Source organism: Pollachius pollachius (assembly GCF_949987615.1).
Source record: "Pollachius pollachius genome assembly, chromosome: 5".
In the NCBI taxonomy this organism is placed as follows: Eukaryota; Metazoa; Chordata; class Actinopteri; order Gadiformes; family Gadidae; genus Pollachius; species Pollachius pollachius.
The window spans coordinates 18448035-18468172 of NC_136938.1; the positions used below are offsets into that span (position 1 = coordinate 18448035).

Consider the following 20138-nt stretch of genomic DNA (forward strand, 5'->3'; position numbering starts at 1 on the left):
CAACTAAACATATTATTAGGCATACCATAACGTGCGCCTTTTCTGTTAAAGTTTAAAGTCATTTTGCATAGGCTACAACAACATTTTGGAAAATCCCTTTTTGCATGTATTTGATGGTGGGAAAGTGGATTAAAGCAAAATATCAAAAAATATGGCCTATTGCATAATATAATATTGTCTACTATCCATTTAAGATGAACGCCAAATCATAGTGCTGTATCTAAACTGTCTCCGTCATCTTTCCCCTTGTCTATTGTGACCTCTGGCACACATGTATTCTTCTCTGTTTCAATGTTTTCCTGTGGCCTCATGTCCCAGTTCTGAAAACAGCTGCGGTTCCTTCCATTTTTTGAAACAGAAAGAAAAGGTACATTCAGCAAGTAGTCCTTAACGATCTTTTAATATTTGTATTCCAATACTTAAGATTCAAAATTGGCTTGATAACAGCATTAAACACTCACAATTGTTCCAACCCAAGGACAACAGTGATGACCAGTAGTAGAGCGCAGGTGACGCCGATAAGCAAGGGTTTTGTCGGCACTGAAATCATACAACATTGGAGAGGGAGGAAAAACATGGTTTGAATCTGCAAAAACAAATATTCATAACTCGGGATATAAAACGAGATGCACAATACAATCCATACAAGTCTCCTAATACCTTTAAGGGAGCCTTGTGTGGTGCTGCCCAGGGACAGGGCCTGCCTTGGCCTTGCTTCGCCGCTGCTTTGGTTAAAGGGGAGCAGTGAAGGAGAAGAGATGATGGAGGAGAGAGAGGCTGAGGGCAGCGGGTCAGAGGTCAAGGTGGTGTCCTGTTTGGAAGGAGATGGGCTGTTCTCCTGGTAGTGCGTGCCGGTCAGCGGGCTATCGGATATTGTATCCTTCAATTGTGTCCCTGAATCTGTCACATGTGAACGGGCATAAATCATATGAGAGGGGACCAGAGAGGAATATGAAAGGTCTGTATGGCACTTTTGTAACCGGAAACATGCAGCCAAACTTCTTTATATTATTATTTTTATGCTTACTATTTCTCAGAGGATGAGGATTTGACATTTATTTTACTGATGTATGGAAACTGAAAACTGAAATGTTTATAAGTAAGAATATATTTTGAAAGGAATCCCAATAAAGTATTTATTGTATAGCATTATTGTAGTGTAGGCCTTCATCCCAGATTATTGAAATAGTCATGGGTTAAAAACAGGTGTAGCTCATTCAGTAAATGATTTGTCATCTATGTGTGCCAGTGCCCATCATTTACTTAATGAGATAATGAGATACTATCTCATTATACGTATTACATTATGCATTACACCTCTGTGACGATGGCCTATAGAGATAGGAACTCAACATGAAAAGAAGCCATACCTGATTCATTGAAGCAAAACACATCAAAGTGTATCTTGACACTGGTTCTCCATTGTACCAGGCCGGTCTTGCCTTTTCCACAGGAGGGCCTCGGCGTGGCTCTCGGAATGACTGCCAAGTGTTCATCAATCCATCCAAACCTGGGGACCAACGGATGCATATTACGGCCAACATACCGTCATATGCAGGCGTGCATTTCGTACATGCATTAAAGCCATCGGTTATCGTCGAGTCTGCTGCATGAAGGTGGTATAGCCGCACCTGCAGGTTTGGAAGCCCTGTGAGAGCGCCCTTTGCACTTGTGCTTTGGTGGCGATGGTCAGCCCAAGTGATTGGCAAACCAGCCTGGCCTCAGAGGCATTGAAGGTATAGTGAGGCTGATGGAAGGCATCCACCGAGCTGACCTGATTAACCCCAGCAATTCTTTCGCTGCCTACAGGGAATGAGGACATCATTGATAAGTACCTCAAGAATTGTCCCACACTTGTGAAAGACAAACTCTAAATAAAATAAATTATTTACTTTAATAGCAGAGTAAAATAAGAAGAGTATAATGTATATACATTTATATATGTGTATATATACATTTTTATATATATATATATATATATATATATATATATATATATATATATATATATATATATATATATATATATATATATACAAGAAATATAAATATTTTATTTACATAGAAAATTTGACCAAAGTACAATAAAAGTGACCAAACTTGCTATTGAACATGAAAATGAAACAGCTTTGCTTGAAATGTCTTGCTTTTCTTACCTTTGAGAGGTCTTGATAAGGCGAGAGTGACCGGCAACAGTAAAATGATTGTGATCATGCTGAGTTTGGAAGACCAATGGGTGTTACCAATGGGTGATACAGACCAACGGAAGAGTCCTACACAAGGGGGTTAAATAGGGGTGATTGTAGTGGGAGTGTGCACATTGATATTGGCCAGAGAGAAAGGGAAAAGGAAGGAGGACGTCCTGTTGAATCACAGGTCGCATTAAAAGCCATCGTGTGCTTTAGGAAAGACACAAGAAATTTGTTTGAGGAATAAAACAGCAAAAAAAATAGCAAAGTTGATGTCTTTAGTCCCCTACATAGTGTTGTTAACGATGGTGAAGATGATTAAATCCTACATTAATTATATCAAAAAAACCCAAGGGGGTTTCAAAAGCTATACAAAATAATATTGACAGTCACAAAAGCAATTCCGTCATGACAGATTTAGTGTTAATGGGAAAACAATGGGTTTTCTCAGCACTGGTATGATTTGGACTTTTTGTGACAGTACAACTCGGTTGTACAAGTACAATCATTTCCTCCCTTCGGGCAAGGCCCAGTCCCACTTATGATCCCGCGCATCCTCTGATGAGCCTCTGGTGCGCAGCGTTATCGCATTTCCACCCCAGCAGGATATGACGCAGATGGAGCCAGAAAGCAGTGGTGTCCTGGTCAGATGTTAACGGTTCGTGACACTGGGTGGCCAGCTGTGACGTGCAAAAAAAAAAACTGTTTTCATGGGCAGAGGAAAGGGGGCAATACAGCCGTTCCATCACAATCAAGTGGAATATTATGCTGACTGAGTTATGACTGTCACATGATAGATAGATAGATAGATACATAGATAGATAGATAGATAGATAGATAGATAGATAGATAGATAGATAGATAGATAGATAGATAGATAGATAGATAGATACATAGATAGATAGATAGATAGATAGATAGATAGATAGATAGATAGATAGATAGATAGATAGATAGATAGACAGACAAACAGACAGACAGACAGACAGACAGACAGACAGACAGATAGATAGAAGAAAGCAGAAGGCGCGCAGTTAAGACCATATTGATTATCAGCCGATGAAAAGGAAGGCAGTTTCTCAAGCACCTTTATTGAAAAGGTGATCTGGTACAGCATTAAATACAGCACAGTTTGACACACAGGTGCAAAAATAGTTTTTTAAGTTTGTGCACTCATTGAGAGAGAAAAAAAATGTAGGTGCTCAAAGGACCGACACGAAATGAACAAGATATTGCACTTTAAGAAAACTACACTGGAATGTGCTTACATCTCTGCTTAAATATCTCATAGAATTATATTACTTACAGTGAAAAAAAAATCTAAATATCCATTTAACCAACTCTCCAGAACTTTATAGTCTACCAGCCCTGAGAGATTAGACATTAGGACACTATAAGAGTTGACATGTGCATGCTGTCTCCTGTCTAAAGTGTGGTATTGAAGTAGCAATCCAATAGGTTATCATTCAGAGTTCCATCTGATACAGTAAATAAATATATAATCGCACGAATCGTAATCTGTTATTGGTCCCTTAACACAGAGTATCCCTTTACTCTGTGTTAAGTAAAGGGAGTTTGTGATCCAAATTATAATGTAAGCGATAGGGCAGAATTGTATGTATATATATATATATATGTATAAAAAAACGAATATATATATGTATATATTATTTTTAGTTGTTTTTTTGTTTTTTAAAGCTCCCAAGCCTACACCCTTTAATCACAAAGTCCTACAAAGAGTCCTAGATTCACATCCGCTATAATGTGAGGATATGGAAGATGCTTCCATCATTGGTTCAAGGGGAATGAAGGGAATGAGTTTCTCCTGGTTATTCTGTGGTGGGATTCTTTGGCTGTGCCGCCACGGTCAGTCCAAAGATCTTTTTCTTGCCCTGCACCAATGCCTTTTCTGCTGAGTCCACATGGCTGTTGTTGTATCCATTTAAGTATGTAAAAACGTTGACCACCAGAAAGATCACCAGGCACAGTGTCAGGGCAATCCAAAAGGGTCGATGTCGCCAGGAAATCTTGGGCCAGTAGCGGTCGAGAAGAACAAGAACCTCCTCCATCTTGCTGTGAAGATGAGACATAAACAATGGCTTAACATGGAAATAACATGAAATGTCAACAGCGTTCTCTGATTTCTGGAAAATGAGAGTTAACAGTTTAACAAGAATGCCTTTTTATACACCAATTTAAATACACAGATATTGTTTTATTAGTATCCTGTGAATAGTATATGTGTACAACTACAAAAATATGCTACTGAAATGGTTAAGTTCAACACCACAAACACACACCACACACACACACACACACACACACACACACACACACACACACACACACACACACACACACACACACACACACACACACACACACACACACACACACACACACACACACGTACCTGCTGGACTTCTTTGCCATGCTGCGTTTCCCGCTTTCCTCGTCTTTGTTCCCAGACTGCAGCAAGGTTGCCTGGACTTTCTCAGGCTCCTCGCAAATCTCTTGGCTCTCCTTGCTTTTGTTTAGTCCCTCTTGATATCTGAGGTTCAAATAATAGTCATTTTGCTATTTGCACCAACAATTGGAATGCATCACTTACAACCTGCATACTACTATACAGTTTGTGTGATATACCAGTCACTAATCATGCTTGAGCTCCACAGCGAGCATCCAGTAGGCTAGCGGACCCTATAGATCAGTTTATGTCCTACGTGTCCCCATATGACAGAGGTGTATGAAGAGGCAGCAAAGGGACCGAGGAGACGACATTACCCTTTATTATAGTATTCCTCTTCCATCTTAGCCTTGAGCTCAGCCCTGATCTCGGCCCGGAGCTCCTCCATGTTGACCGCAGGCTTTGCTGGAGCAGCCGGCTCACTCTCCGACGCGGACACCCTATTTCCACTGCGATGTCGCAGGGAGGGAAGGAGACTGTTTAAAAGCATTCTAATACCGGGAGCAGGACGGCTCACTTACACTCACTCTTTCTTGACAGCGTCGCAACTTGACTTAATAGAAAGGTCAAAAATAAACAACACATTTGAAACTCATGTAGGTGGGAGGGTCTTGAAAGAAAAAGAAGAATGGAGAGAAAAAAAAGGAAATCTCAGTGGATCTTCTCCACTTTGGAGAAGATCCACTTTTTTTGTTATTGACTCTGGCTTCCTCTCAAGGAGCCGCCACCCCGGCTATGAGCTGTGTCTTTTAGTTGAAATACTGCGACATATACACTCAGACTAACCTTCTCGCAATACCAAGAAAGGAGACCTGTGTTTAGGTTTGGTCAGACGCTTGCCCCAAATGTTTAGAGTATCTCACAGGGAAATAGCTCATCTACCCAAAGCTCAGTCTTAAAGTGTTTTTTAAACGTTGCTATTGTTTTCAGCAGCACCATAAAATAGGCCAAGTTCAACATAAAACTTAACTATGTCACGTAACGGGATATTTGCATGTCATCTAATGACATGTAGGGATGATCTTTAAGCTTTCATCCCATAAACAGACCCAGCCACTTGAGGATTCTCAGGGAATGGTTCCTGGGAAACATAGCCTAAAGGTCAAACAAACAAGCCACAGACAGCTAAAAATGTTGTGCGACAACACGAGTGATTGCACAGTTTTGCATGACCTATTGTTTTAAGATGGAGCCAGACGTCGGCGATCATGCCAAAGTGTGTGTGCGTGCTGGCGTACATATGTGCTTGTGTCCGTGTCCATGTCTGTATCCGTGCGTGCGTTTGCGCACACACAAGCGTTTCTGTGCGTGGCTTCTGTGTACGTGAAAGGTCCCCCACCTTTCTGTTGGCTGTCCGACCTCAACAGGAGGAGCGTTGCCCTTTGGATCCGTCGCCTCACACTACAGAGCAGAGCCAACCACAAACAAAACTCCATTACGGCGCCTCTAATAAATCAATGGAAATGCGTTGGTTTGGGTCATTATGGCCAAGCTGAGGAACCAGAGGGCCTACCAGGGCAGGGAGAGCGGCCCCACCGAGGGGTCCGGACGCGCCTGCAGACGGAGGCGGGGGACCGTAGGAAGGGGCGGGGATGGGTCCGGCGGGGGTCTGACCCGGGATGTTGAGGAGGTTAAACTTAGGGACCACCGCCACGCTGACCCTGCGTCTTGGCAGCGCCTGATGACACCGACGTGAGCGAGACGGAATGGAGAACACACGTTATCACGCAGGGTTAAAGGAGCAGGGAAGCCATCAGGGCAGTTTGTTTGTTCGTAAACAAAACGAATGGAAACGTTGAGATAGTTGAATGATCACAAAAAAAGTGTCTTTACCTTTCCAAGTGTGAGGGACATGGATCTTGATGGTCGGGGAATCCCATCATCTTTATTCCACACAACAACACCAGGACAGGGTTACATGAGACCATAACGCACGCCCATATTAGGTATCAATGCCACTACGGAGCCGCTTAAGTTCCAGGATGTCATAAAGACTTAGCTTTGAAGATGCATCTTTTGAGGTATCTCTGGCTGTGTACAAAACAAATTTAAGAGGACATGAGGTCTAAAGTTTTCTTTTTTTGATGGCGCTTCACCTCCAGTGTCAATAGATCCTCCATAGCAGCGGATGGAGTTCTGATTGGCCAGCTTCTTGAACTCCATCAGCTCTGCATGGTCCTTCTCATAAGTCCTCTTCAGGTTCTCCACGTACTGCATCATCACTTCTGTGGCCTTGTTCATGCGTTTCTCCTGTTGTCAGGCAGAACAGCACGGGGGTGAGTTGCGGAACCATTAATCGAAACCCTACATTTTCTGGGAGGGGGGGGGGTATTTGAATTCAACTTTATTTGTATAGTGTATTTCATACAAACAATATGGCGTTCAATGTGCTTAACATACAAAATATAATAGAACAATGAATTACCGCGTAAGAAATGTGGTAAAAGTGCTAACATTTAAAATAAGAAAATAGAGCAAATAACCAGGTACGGCAAAGAACGATGATATAAAAGATGACATAAGTAAAGTGGTAACTACCACAATGCAAACACTGGGCTAAAAAGGTATGTGTTAAGTGTTTTTTGGTGTGGTGAGGAGCAGAGAGCGTCCACAACTGGTCTGTAAATGGGCCTGGTGGATCCATTAGTGGTAGTGGTGTTTGTGGTAGCGGGTGTGGTACCTGACGCACGGCCCCCACTATCTCAGCCCGGCTGGACAGCCTGGTGGCCAGGCGATGCAGTACCGACACCGTCTCAATCAGCCGCTGGTACGCCTCCCGCTGTTCCAGGTTCTGCCACTGGGGGGAGGTCATCTGCAACAGCCAGCACCACGGCCACATTCATCATCAATGCTCATACAGTTGTAGATGAAACAAATCAATTAAAAAGAGGGGGGAAGCATGTTTGAATAAAGCATGCTGTTGAAAAAACTCAAACAGAAAAAAAACAAAATATGCCAATACGGGAAGACGAATTTGAAATTTAAAATGTGTTGAATGGGTGACCCGTTGAGATGGTCCATCTCATTTGGGAGGGGGTCCCGATACCGTTACAACAAAATAAACAAAGAAGCACATCAAAACACAAAGACATGACCTTTTTAATTCCCTTCTCAGCCCCTTTCATATCACACCTAGTAATACACTCCTATAAATGTCATTCCACATAATGAAAAGGGTAGACTGGGACAGCTGGGAAATCTTGGTCTACATAAAGGGCATCAACATCTGAACCTCTTAATAGTCCTCTCAATAGTAGTTTATAGCAAAGTTTTTATGTTTATGCACATTTTTTCAATTTGTATAATTTATAACCGTATTTTTGCATTCATATTTTGGGCTTATTTGATTGTATTTCTACGCTCCATTTGTACTCTAGTAATTCTCCATCCCGAGCAGAGCACTTGTTACAGCTTCTCTGGGGATTTCTGAAGTGTACTCTGGATGTGAAAGTGAAAGTGATGGAGGAAACCTTCAGAGCTCCTTTGAACTCCTCCAGCTCCTTCTCCGTGTTCTCCTCGGTGAGGTGGCGTTCCCGCTCTGCCTGCTTCATGCGCGTCTCCAGGGTGTAGTTGTCGTTCCGGTAGGCCAGGGACAGCTGGACGAAGGCATTCTGTGGAGCAGGAGAGGTGTGTTGATCGTTCTGACTACACAGTGGATGATCCTATGTATTGATAGATGATCATAGTCCACTGATGAGGATGGAGCCATGAGCCATGACTCTGGAGGAGACATGCTGGAGGAGAGTGAACTGTTTCAACCTCAGGTAATGGATTTATAGTGCTGACTGCTAGGAGGACCAAGTGATATATGCTCTCCTTTGTCTTGTCCCTACTGCCATAGGTCTCTTAAACTGTTAATTGCACATATTCTGGTTGTCTCATTGTCCTTTTTGCACACTCTTGTGCCACTGTGATTTCCTGTCCGGATTGCCCCTGTATTTTATTGTATTGTTGTTGTGATTGCATTGGAACATTGCTTTGCAGCAACGGTCACAACACATATATACAGATGGACCGCTATATATGTGTTGTATGTGACCTATAATCCTAACCTTTGAAGGTGTTGTGACCCATGTTCCTATAAGAACTTGCCACACTATCTCATCGGGCATTTACAATGATCCGTAATTCTTTAAACAAACATTGCATATACACATTCATTGTATATTTCAAAACCATTTGACAAAAAATAACCCTGATTATTGGTAAATTGTGGAGGTTCTCCACCACCAGTTTGATTGATTTAAGAGCTATAATTTTAGTGTACGTTTTTAGAAATTACATTGCCGTCCGTCAGCTATTAGAGAGTGAAAAGCTCTGTGAGATGTAAGTTCAATTTGACCGCACGCATGCCTCTTTATGAGACAATTTCGATTTTTAGACTGCTCACTGTTTCATTCCTGCCTAATCACGACCTTTCTTCCATGATCGGTTCAGGGAGTTCATCTTGCCTGACAATCACAGGTTTGTAATTTCAACATGCCTCAATGACAGGGAAACGTAGGGAGTGAGGGAGGGAGGGAGCAGAGAGCGAGGGGAATTTTTTTGGGGGGGTTGTTTATTTTCCAAATCTGTCTCTTGTGCTATATCTCTTCACAACACAATATTTTTTACCTACAGCAGCATTAAACCCAGAATGCCGGGGATAAGACATGGGAATAATAAGCCATCATTCTGCCATTCAAGGCTCACAGCTGGGCGGATCAAAGCCTCGTCCAGCAGCATTCCAGGCGCTCTCAGAGTGAACCAGGGGTTGTCAGGAAATACATGGCCTCTGACTGTCCTAATCCCCAACTGGTCCCCATGGGAATGACAGGGAGGGGCAACAACAGCCATAGCCTGCAGAACGCAGTGTTGTGTTTGTGTTCTCCCAACAGAAACAGGAAATCTCAGAGCCTCTCATCAGCCTTGATTATGAAGAGGGAACCCACTTCCTGTGGTTGGAACTATGCTCGGTATAGAGCTGAGTGGGCCAAAGGGATAACTATTGACAGTTAGGGTTAGGGTAAACTGTGTGTGGAAAGGGTTTAAATGACATAAAAAGTGTCTTGATAACATTTTCTACAGTTAGGGTTAGGGTTATGGTTAGAGTGAACCCTAACCCTAACCCTAGAACCTTTAGTAGAGAGTAATATATGTAAATCAGAATTTCAAGACATTGCCATACACATTACATTGAAAAATGTATTTAGATTTCAATGTGAGAAATTAACTATTTTTTCTTTTTTAACTATTATTTAAGTATTATACAAAAGTTGGCATTTTATAGGTTTATTATATACATAATAAATCTAACTGTCTCACATCATTTTACAGCACGTTGCAAGATACTGACCTCAACTTCTTTTTCAGTGAGGGGGGGTGCGCTGCAACAACAAACACACAAACAAAACTGTTTGTCAAAGTCACATTTTTCCCATTTGGCAGCATACGAAGGATGAGCTTGAACCTGATGCACTGATAAGACGCTATTTTGGGTGTGATTGGCTAGAGTCCAGCGTAGACCTACCAGCCAGGCAGGCCACGGTGGAGCTTGAGTTTCCTCAGCATCACGTCTGAGATGTTGGGCATGGAATCAGTCTTCTCCTTCACATCCTCCCCGCCTGGAGAGGTAGGCGACGGTAGACCTGCGTACACACGGTGAAGGTAAAAAGAAATCACTGTTTCGATTGATATTCATGTTTTTACAATTGCGCCATCTGCTGGTGGAAGTGTGGAATGCATGCTGAATCCAGCTGAGGGATAGGAAGTGTACCTTTTTCGTGTTCACTTGTCTCACTCAACTCTGGTAACGTTGACCCCACAATGCTTTGGTTGCGCAGTAGCTTGTGCTCCTGTGCACAAAAGTTTTCATGTAGATAAACATATTTAGACTTTTCCAATACAAAGGAGGTCCAGCTATAAAATGAGACGTCATCTTGAACGTAAAACATCAACTTCAATGCACCTCTCTAAGTTTGGACAGCTTCTGTGTGGCGACAGGCTGGGCGGGGAAGTCCTTGTACCCCGACTGCTTGGACTGGCCGTCCCGGGACTTATCCGGGAAGGTGAAGACCTCATCGGGACCGGGGCCCGGGGGTGGGGCTCCGTTCCTGCTGTTCAGGCTGCCCACGGTGTCCCAGGACACGGCCCTCATCAACGGGGGGAAGGCCCCGATGGTCTTGATCTCGGCCGTGCACGGCGCCTGCTGCGTGGGCAGCCGTGGGACGGGCTTGGCCACCCCTGTGGCCGGGGCCTGGGTGGGGCTCCGTCCCGGACCCGAGGTCCCCTCCTCCGGGCGGCCCCCGGTGGTCGGAGCGGCGACAGCAACCGGAGAGGCGGGAGCGGTGATGGTCTTCTTGGCCAGGGACGGGTCGCAGTTCTCCTTCTGGACGGCGTAGCGCGGCGTCAGGGTGCCAGAGGACACCTTTCTCTTCTCCGCCGGCTTCCAGTCCACCAAGAGACGGGCGCCCTGAGAGAGCGGTGACACAACACGGTCATGGAGCTTTACAAGACCACAACCAAAGGCAGTATGGACGCAGAGATCTCCGTCTCAGACAATCATACAAGAAGCAATAGTGTATCTTGTTAAAAAACTGCATTTGGAATAAAATAGAATAGAACATAAACACTTTTTTGCATGCAAACGGTCGTCTTTGTTTGCAACCGGAGTATAATTCTGATGTTAAAATATAATTCATTTGTTAATTCATTTATGAATACTGATTGTGCGCTACTTCCTGATGGTAGACGTGATTTAATGAATTGGTTTATTAATCTATGAATAATTCATCTGATTGTCAGTTACCTCCTGCTCCTGAGTTGGGACGTTGGGCTGGTCCTTCACCTACAACACACAGCCTCAGGGTTCATGAAGTGCAAATCACATCCCCCTTTATTTATAGAGCGCTTTGTGTGCAAGTCAGCACAGCAAAGGGCCTAACAACAAGAACTTAGAATTGAGCATAAAGAAAGAAATTTGATACATTTGAGCAGCAAAAACAAGTTTAAGAGAGATTCATGTGAGTTGGATTTAACACTAAACATTACATATTAAGCGATTAGGAGAATGTTACGTTAAAAAGGTTGGCTAAAACTGTACGGCATGCATCTTTAAATATACTGTTGGCCGGCTCACCGGACTGGCTGACTGTGTAGCAGCATAGCTCACCTCTGCTGCTCCTACAGCTGAAAGAGGACAATATCATCATTACTGCAGTCATATAACAGCAACTTTGAAACCGTTCACACTATGTCACATGGGATGAACTTCAAGAACTTCAAGAGGCTAAGGGAGGTACCTCTAGATGGCGAGGGCGGTGGAGTTGGATTTGGAGTTAGTCCTGCAGAAAAAAATAATATTACAAAAAGAAAACTGCTACAAAAACGTTTGTCTACTTATGAAACTTGACCGTGTTACGTTTTCACTTACTTGTGCTTAAACTTCAGTTTATGTGTGATATCACTTTTGGTTTGGGTCTGTTAAGCTACGGGCCATACATAACAAGGGCCATGAGCACTGTGTGTGTGCGTGTGTGTGTAGGTGTGCATGTGGCTGTGCGTGTGTTTGAGTGAGTGTTTGTGAGTGTGTGTGCCTTTACATGCATGTGTGAAGGTGCCTGTGCCTCTGCTAGTGTCTGTGTGTGTGTGTGTGTGTGTCTGTGTGTGTGTGTGTGTGTGTGTGTGTGTGTGTCTGTGCATCTGCTTGTGTGTGTGTGTGTGTGAGTGTGTGTGTGTCTGTGTGTGTGTGTGTGGGTGTGTGTGTGTCTGTGTGTGTTTGTGTGTGTATGTGTGTCTGTGTGTGTGTGTGTGTCTGTGTGTGTGTGTGTGTGTGTGTGTGTGTGTGTGTGTGTGTGTGTGTGTGTGCGTGTGTGGGTGTGTGTGTGTGTGCGTGCGTTTGTGCATGTGTGCAGGTGTGCGTACCTGTGGGGGCCTCGGTCAGGCTGCAGGTGGACCTGCGTCCCCGGCGTGTGAGGAAGCGGTCGCTGACCTTCTTGGCCTGCTCCAGCAGGTCCAGGTTCTTCAGGCGCTCCTCCTCCGACAGATGGGGCTCCTGCAGCGCGTCCTTCACCAGGTCGATCACCTGGCCGGCGCTGTCTGAGGGGAGCACGCATGCACACACAAACAAACACACACAGATGCACACAGATACACACACACACACGCATGGACACACACACACACACACACACACACACACACACACAAACATACACACACATATGGACTCATACACACACCGCAGCAAGAGAAAGAGAAAGAGAGAGAGAGAGAGAGAGAGAGAGAGAAAGAGAGAGAGAGAGAGGGAGAGAGAGAGCGAGAGAGAGAGAGAGAGAGAGGATGCATATATTAATACCATTGGGTCCAGCCAAATTGAATCCCTATGACTCATTTTAAATCAGAGCAACAACACGATCACAGTAGAGGCCACAGGTCACCTTACCCACGGTGGTAATGGGCGTCCCAGAGAGGGAGGTTCTGGACAAGCGACTCCGTGGACTGTGTGGTCTGCAAGATGACCGGCAACAATGTAAAATTCACCAAATTTTTTTTACAATTGAACCATAAAAGTGAGCCTGAGCGATGAGGGTCGTGTTTGATGGGGGATACCTGGCCAGTTCCAGTGGGTGACCCTCCTGCAGCACCACAGTGGCCTTCTGCGGGAACACAATGGTAGGTGCCGTCATGACAACCGCCTGGCTCTCCCCTGCCACGTACTTTGAGACCAGAAAAAGAGGAATAAAGGAACAAACACAAAGACGTCAAATACAACGAAACCCTAATAATATCACGAAGGGAGGTCAATGCTGATACATTATCGCACCGTGGGAGACGTTTGTCTTAGTAGAAAATTTTATTCGAGAACTTTACTATCATGTTTGTACAAACCTCTATAAAGGCTGTTGCGCGAGGAGGCATAGACATTTACAGTCGTTCTGTGCTACGTGGCGAGCAACAGGTAAACAAAAGCCAGAGAGCGTAAATAAATATATACACAGCTTGTTTCGCTCCGGCCACTACTCAATCATATCAAATAGCATTGATGGTAGGGATGGATGATAGATTCTTGAAGTAAAAGCACATCAAGGGTCGATTTGGCCTTTATTGATACAGTTTTATCCAAATTCTCCAGGCAACTCCCGGTATTCTACCTGGGGTTGCAATTCAAACTTAGGTGATACATAACACATAACATACCACACGTCGTATAAAGTTCTTTAAATGCAAGCCTCTGCAAGTCCCTATCTGGCCATCATAGGGGACTGACGTGAATTAAGAGAAGCTGAACATAAAACAGAAACTCAATAGGAGCATGTCTGAGGGATCAGACAAGATGTACCTTTCAGGCTAGGACCCTCATAAAAGAAATACCTCAACCGGTAAAAGCTGCTAAGAAGCAATGATTCTGTGTAAAACCAAACAGTCCCATTTATACTCTTGGCCCCGCAGATTAGATTAGAGTGCTTCTTCGTTACATTCTGCTGAGATATGATCTGGCTGCTTAGTGGAAGGCAGCGGAAGGCAACCTTCTCCAAGCGTAGGATAACTCTGGCATGGCTTGGCTGTACAGACAGGTCCTTCCACCTTAAATGAAGATGCAGGTAAACATTGTCTCCATGCCCTCTGACCACCTTTCAACATGACCCACCTTTCAAACCAAACCACTAGTGGTTTGTGTAGCCCTGGAACTGACCCCCCCGCAGAATCGACAACATGGTCCTCAATCAGACACACATGTGTACGTTTTATGAAACAAGAACATGGCTGAGCATGTGATTTGAATGATGAGAGGGAAGAGAACATGGTGCTCCATATTAGGGCGACTCGTAGAATTGGCAGAGTTCTGCAACAGGATGAGGCTTCATACGAGACTGAACAGGGACCTTTTCTGGATAACAGTCCAACAACAACAACAACAATCACAAAAACACCTGTGTTAGAAATGCTTGCATAATAAACTTCCCTTCCCTACAGACTCGGTGGCTTTTAATAGACGCCCGTCGCATTTCCTAAGTGGTACACAACCTAAACGTAAAACTCAAATGTGCGCAAGTTCCAGTGTGTTGATGTAAGAGGCAAGCGGCAGGCAGATTAACGAGGGGAATGAGGGCTCACTTACCGTGCTGGGCGAGCTAGAGGAGCTGTCGACCTCTTCTGGGGAGTCCTCCTCTTCCTCTGGGAGGGTGGGCATGGCCGGGAGCTGGGTGGGGCGGGAGCGGGTGTGGGGGAAGATAAAGGGGGCCTCCGCGGCACACGGAGCTTCACAGGTCGTCTCCGGATTGCGCCCGCTCAGTCCAACCCCAGAGCCGACAGGTCCCCGCTCCTCCTCCTGCTGCTTCTGCTGCCCAGGCACGCACAAACACAGACCAGGCATGCACATACGCACACACACACATATACACGTGCACACACACACAAACAATTACATGCATATGCACACATAAATGCATGCATGCAATAACACACACATGCAACCATGCACACACGCACACACACATGCACCGACACACACAAACACATACATACAGACACACATATTCACATACACAAGCACACACACACACACACACACACAGGCATGCATGCACACACACAAACACACACACACACACACACTCACACAAACACACACACATATGGACACATCGACACACAAAGGAAGTCAAAAAGGAGAACCAAGTTAATGATTAGGCCTTCTAGCAATTTCTAATGGCCATGTTGTTGTTCCACCAATTGTATATTACCAAGAATAAAAACAGCTTGATTTTATTGTTTTTCAGTGAGACCTCATTTCTGCATATTGCATGAATAATGATGGGAATTTAAAGTCAGAAGAACTAGGGTTTTCAGAAACAAACAAATCCTGAAATGGATCCGTCCCCACGATCGGGCTCTGGAGCTCCTAAGCAAAGTCGTAACTCGGGAAAAAAAAGACGGGATTCTGATCCTGAGATGGATCAGAAATGTTATTTATGGGCTTTCCTTTTTAAGAATCCCTGTGTATAAACACAAAAGAAAATGTCAGGGTGACATTTCTCCAACCTTCCTGCCGATAGGCTACAGTAAAAGTCACATGATGCTTAAGCTTGTAGGGTTGTCAAAGGGTTTCAAATAATGAGTTTGAATAAAGAGCTGGAGTGTGCTGGCGACGTTCAAGGACAGCTCAATAAGCATTTGGCACGGGGGCTTTTCGCTCTGAGCTACAGAGCCTACAGAAATCACTCACCACCTTATTTACCTTTCTGCTAGCGTCCAGATATTTTTATTTAGCAGTGTAGAACTGCATTTGCATCTTTGTTTAAAATCTAGCCTGGCCTTGGAGCCTCTATTAAGGGACATAATGGCAGAGGCATCCCAATGTGAAACATAACATGTTCATCCCAATCTGCCTTTAGGCGTTAATTAAATATGCTGGGAAAATATTTTCTGGATTCAGTGCCAGGAATAAATTATCAGGCAAAAAAGTAAAAAAAGAAAATCAAGCAAGCAGCTAAATAAGGTAACACATGACATTCCCTTTAGTCAAAGAAAAGATAAATATTTATGCGAGTTATTTTTAAGATGACCTCAATCACAGGCAACCTCAAGCTTTACTTAATGTACAAGTATTATTCCAGTTATTCTCAAGTAGCTTTGCAAAAAGACATTTCAAACCAAAATGAAGTGATGCAGATATGATTAATGCATCTTCATACTGGTGTTTCTAGCAACTTAATGCACATTGATCCCATCCCATTACTAATAGGCTATTCTTCAGTGGGATGTTCCCATTTCCACCCAAACATGGCTGAGAGGGATGTGAGCGTGTGACAATGTAAACACTGGGGAGTCTGCTAAGACTCACCTCTCAGACCCATTCCTTTCTCCGTGCACCTTTTATTTTAAACAAACTGAAGGTCATTGAGAGTCTGACTTCAATGTGCAGTGTTGTTGTAATGCTACACCGCTGGCTGTCGGCTTTTAGCTTAACACCAAAATAATGTAGCACTTGACTTAAAGCAAGGCATTTCACTCACAGCTGTTTTGTAAAGACAGACTTGGTGCATCGTAAATAGAGTACAGATTATCAAAATAAAAGTCAGACATCAGAGCTACTCATTCTGACAATTCTTCTTTGCCAATGGTGAGATCAGGAATGTTTGAAGTTCAAATTAATAAAGATTAGCATGGACTAGGATCCTGGGTATGATTTATACCAATAATATAAATCATACTAAATAACACTTCAGCATGTCTTCTATAAAACATGCTGTGTGCAAGTACTTTTTGCCTATCTCTGGTTCAATAAGGTATGCATCGTATATTCACAGGTTGTATCATTCGTTTTGGATGTTTAAGACTCATTCCCTGTTTCTTTCAGTCTTCATTGTGGGACATAAAACAGAAACTCAATAGGAGCGTGTTTGAGGGTTTGGACAAGATGTACCTATTGGGCTAGGAACCTAGAATGTAAAACCAAACATTCCTGTTTATACTCTTAGCGAGTATGACTTGAGACTGTTGCCCATGACCCCCTGCTCTCACATGGCCCATCAGAAGCCCTTTTGGCTCAAGTTATCCCAATTTGAGTAGTGCTGGCTTGTTTGTGAATGATAAGGGGAACTATGGGAGGAATATGAATATCCTTTGAGTGTTGTAGAAACTTTGTTTTATGTAAATGTAAAAGATAGAACAAAATTGCGGTTATAGGCACCGTATTCAAAATGTTAGGGGCATCTTTGCCTTGGGACATTTTTGTACAATCTTGATAAATGAGTCGCTCATTCGACAATAGCGGAAGCAGACTGTTTAATCCTGCTTGTCTATCTTCTAGGGAAGTATAATTTGCATCTGGTCAAAAGAGTGCAAAGTGCGCTGCACTGTACATTGAACTAACTCTTCAGCTCCACACTGCCACCGATGCTGTGTTATTTTGCTTCATGCTGTCCACCACATGTGAAAATCTTCCTCCTCTAGCGCACTGATGTGCTTAGTCTGCTATTCCAGAGCCTCTTGTTGTTGTCCTACCTTTAGACCGAGTGTTGGGCTCTTTATAGAGTACACACACAGTGTTTGAAAGAAACCAAACCGCTTGGTTGATTCAATGTTTTTGTTAATAAGTATTAGTTTTGTTAATCATCATTGATCACTATTAGTTGTAGATCAACCAGAGGCAAGATGAACCACAAGAGTTTTCATTAAATCTCTCTTGTTTCCCTAAAAACTCAGGAATAAGAAAGCACAATAATCCACCAACAGTAAGATCAACTGGGTTTAATTGTGTATAATACATGCAGATGTGATACAGTGCTGCTACTTAAAACTCAGAAATATGAAAGCACAATAATCCACCAACAGTAAAATCTCCATTGCTGAATCCCAACTGTTTCTGATTGTGTACAATACATGTAGACTCGTTACATCGCTGCTATTATGGTCATTCCAAAAATAGCAAAGCACATACAGTGAGGTGCAAAAGCTGCCGGACCGTGGGATAGAGAGATAACATTTGCAGCGTAATTCAATCTCTCTGATGACTTCCTGTTGTTGTACATCACAGAACACACGTCTGCAATGCTGGGCGCAACATGTCGGGCGCTTCCTGGGCTGCCTATGTGTAAGACCCCCCTTCTCCCCAGACCTCGGGGGACGTAACAGTTACCCCAGCCGTGTCTCGCTGTCTCTGCATGAGAGAAAGCAGCGGCCCTCCTCCTCCCTCCCCAGTTACATAAGCCTATTCTCTTTCACTCTCGCTCTCTTTCTCTTTCACTCTCTCCCTCTTTCTCTTTCACTCTCTCTCTCTCGCTCTCTCTCTTGTGCCAGATTTGTTTAAAATTTGCTTTTGTCAAGATGAAGGAGCACAAGGCAACAGAGGAAGTGGTCATTTTAAAGCAACAGTGGGAAAGAGCAGGAAAGAGAGGACGTGCGAAAGGCAAGAGGGATCCAGAGGGGGATCTGAATGAATGATCTGAATGTTGTGACAAGGAGAGATAAATGATCACTTATTCAAAACAGAGATATTTAATACTGGAGCACAAACACTGTGATAGAAGATACCGTTTTTAAATTCGGGCTAAACTTATAAAAAAAATAATAACCATAATCAAATAAGTATTCCCATCCCAATTAGGGCTGCTAACTGAGTTAGGCTCTCAGGCACTGCATCGGTTTCAAGTCAATTCAAACTCAAATACACAAGTCCAGAATCTCAAAGTATGCATGCAAAAGGGCTGAACTACTTGCTCTGTTGATGTCCTTGTTTTGTTTTTGCTCACAGCAGTGTAAGAGCTGTCTGTTTGCAAACTAACAACAAAAGAATCAACATAATAAGTAGTTCAGCCTGCATCGCACGTTGGCAACATGCGTCAAACAACACTCTGTTAATAGTCATACAATTAAATAAACACATGTCTACCTGAGCTCTCCACCACTGTTGAAGGGAATACAGATATTCGTTGACCTCTTCCCTCACATCATCTTTCCACAGTCAAACTGTCATTCTCCGGCTTTTACACAGAAAACTGTGCTTCTCTCAGGCTTCTCCTTCCCCTTTGCTCTCCTTCTCTCAACTCTTTTTTCTACATCAGCCTCTCTTTCACTCCTGGGAGCTTTGACCATTTAAGGAGAAGGCTTGGTATGCCTTGTTCAACTGCTGTGAGGGCCTGTGTGTGTGTGTGTGTGTGTGTGTGTGTGTGTGTGTGTGTGTGTGCGTGTGTGTGTGTGTTTTCAGTGTGGCTTCACAGAGCCATGACTGACCATCTCTAAAACCATAATGTTTTAACCATAAGCTAAAATCTGGTGAAAGTTATGTTGTTTTTGTTGAGACTATCTTGTTTTTGTTGTCACTAAGAGAGAGAGAGAGAGAGAGAGAGAGAGAGAGAGAGAGAGAAATAAGAGAATGCAAAGGGGGTCATTTGTATGCGTGTGTCTGTCCTGTGTGTGTACAGTGTGTCCATTCTAATATTTGTATAATAGCATATTTGTGATGGCTTGTTTTAGTGTTTTATGTGCTAGCAGCTAGCTCATGTAGCTTCCGTGAACCTTTTAAATACTTTTCTTTACCATTAAACCCTCCATATATTCAAATAAAATGTTAATGAGTTGTATTAATGCACATGTATTAAGTCACCTGTTGATGCCTTCTTTAAAGGAAGCCAATTTTCACATTTTAAGATAGTATCATTGTCATTCTTGTATGGAAAATGGAAAATCAACCACAACAAAAACACATTATTACGTTGTCAGTCTTTCTGTTTGTGTATTAGCGGACTGCAGAGAATAATATCCTAACTGTGTGCAATAGGATAATGAGAGAAGAGTCTTACCACGTTGTTGTTCTCTTGTCCTTTGTCACCTGCTGGAGCCAGGATAGACATGGGATACAGGGAAGACAGGAGACAGGGAAGAGGATAGATTTGCATTGAACAGGAAAAGCCTCCCGATGCAAATTGTGTTAACAGAAATAAAATAAAGTTTGCGATGCAGTATGGCTTTGGTTAGAGCCATGGCCCTCATCTCATTGG

At 43.4% G+C, this 20138-nt stretch overlaps 2 protein-coding genes across 6 annotated transcripts; both read right to left on the reverse strand.

Annotated features, from left to right (window-relative positions):
* Positions 1–43: 43 nt before the first annotated feature.
* Positions 44–2276, reverse strand: lyve1a (lymphatic vessel endothelial hyaluronic receptor 1a). The gene is made up of 6 exons (XM_079737091.1): positions 2157–2276; positions 1632–1803; positions 1371–1510; positions 661–900; positions 462–540; positions 44–339 (listed from the first exon to the last, which is right to left on the reverse strand). Exons 1-6 carry the CDS (start codon positions 2212–2214, stop codon positions 207–209), a joined length of 822 nt encoding a protein of 273 aa, XP_079593217.1. The 5' UTR covers positions 2215–2276; the 3' UTR covers positions 44–206.
* A 990-nt stretch (positions 2277–3266) lies between these two features.
* Positions 3267–19965, reverse strand: mrvi1 (murine retrovirus integration site 1 homolog). 5 transcript variants are annotated; one of them, XM_079736181.1, is made up of 21 exons: positions 19941–19965; positions 14756–14977; positions 13246–13352; positions 13079–13143; positions 12559–12732; positions 11937–11978; positions 11774–11823; positions 11444–11482; positions 10604–11107; positions 10412–10490; positions 10166–10283; positions 9992–10022; positions 8127–8267; positions 7337–7468; positions 6753–6906; positions 6490–6539; positions 6170–6334; positions 5996–6057; positions 4974–5105; positions 4603–4740; positions 3267–4262 (listed from the first exon to the last, which is right to left on the reverse strand). In XM_079736181.1, the coding sequence occupies exons 2-21, from the start codon at positions 14825–14827 to the stop codon at positions 4019–4021; spliced, it is 2499 nt and encodes an 832-aa protein (XP_079592307.1). In that variant the 5' UTR covers positions 14828–14977; positions 19941–19965; the 3' UTR covers positions 3267–4018. The 5 variants fall into 5 exon arrangements, with proteins under 5 accessions (XP_079592307.1, XP_079592308.1, XP_079592305.1 ...); XM_079736182.1 differs by having other exon boundaries at positions 14756–14974; positions 19941–19947; XM_079736179.1 differs by lacking the exon at positions 19941–19965 and adding an exon at positions 19031–19247 and having other exon boundaries at positions 14756–14974.
* Between the last annotated feature and the right edge of the window lie 173 nt (positions 19966–20138).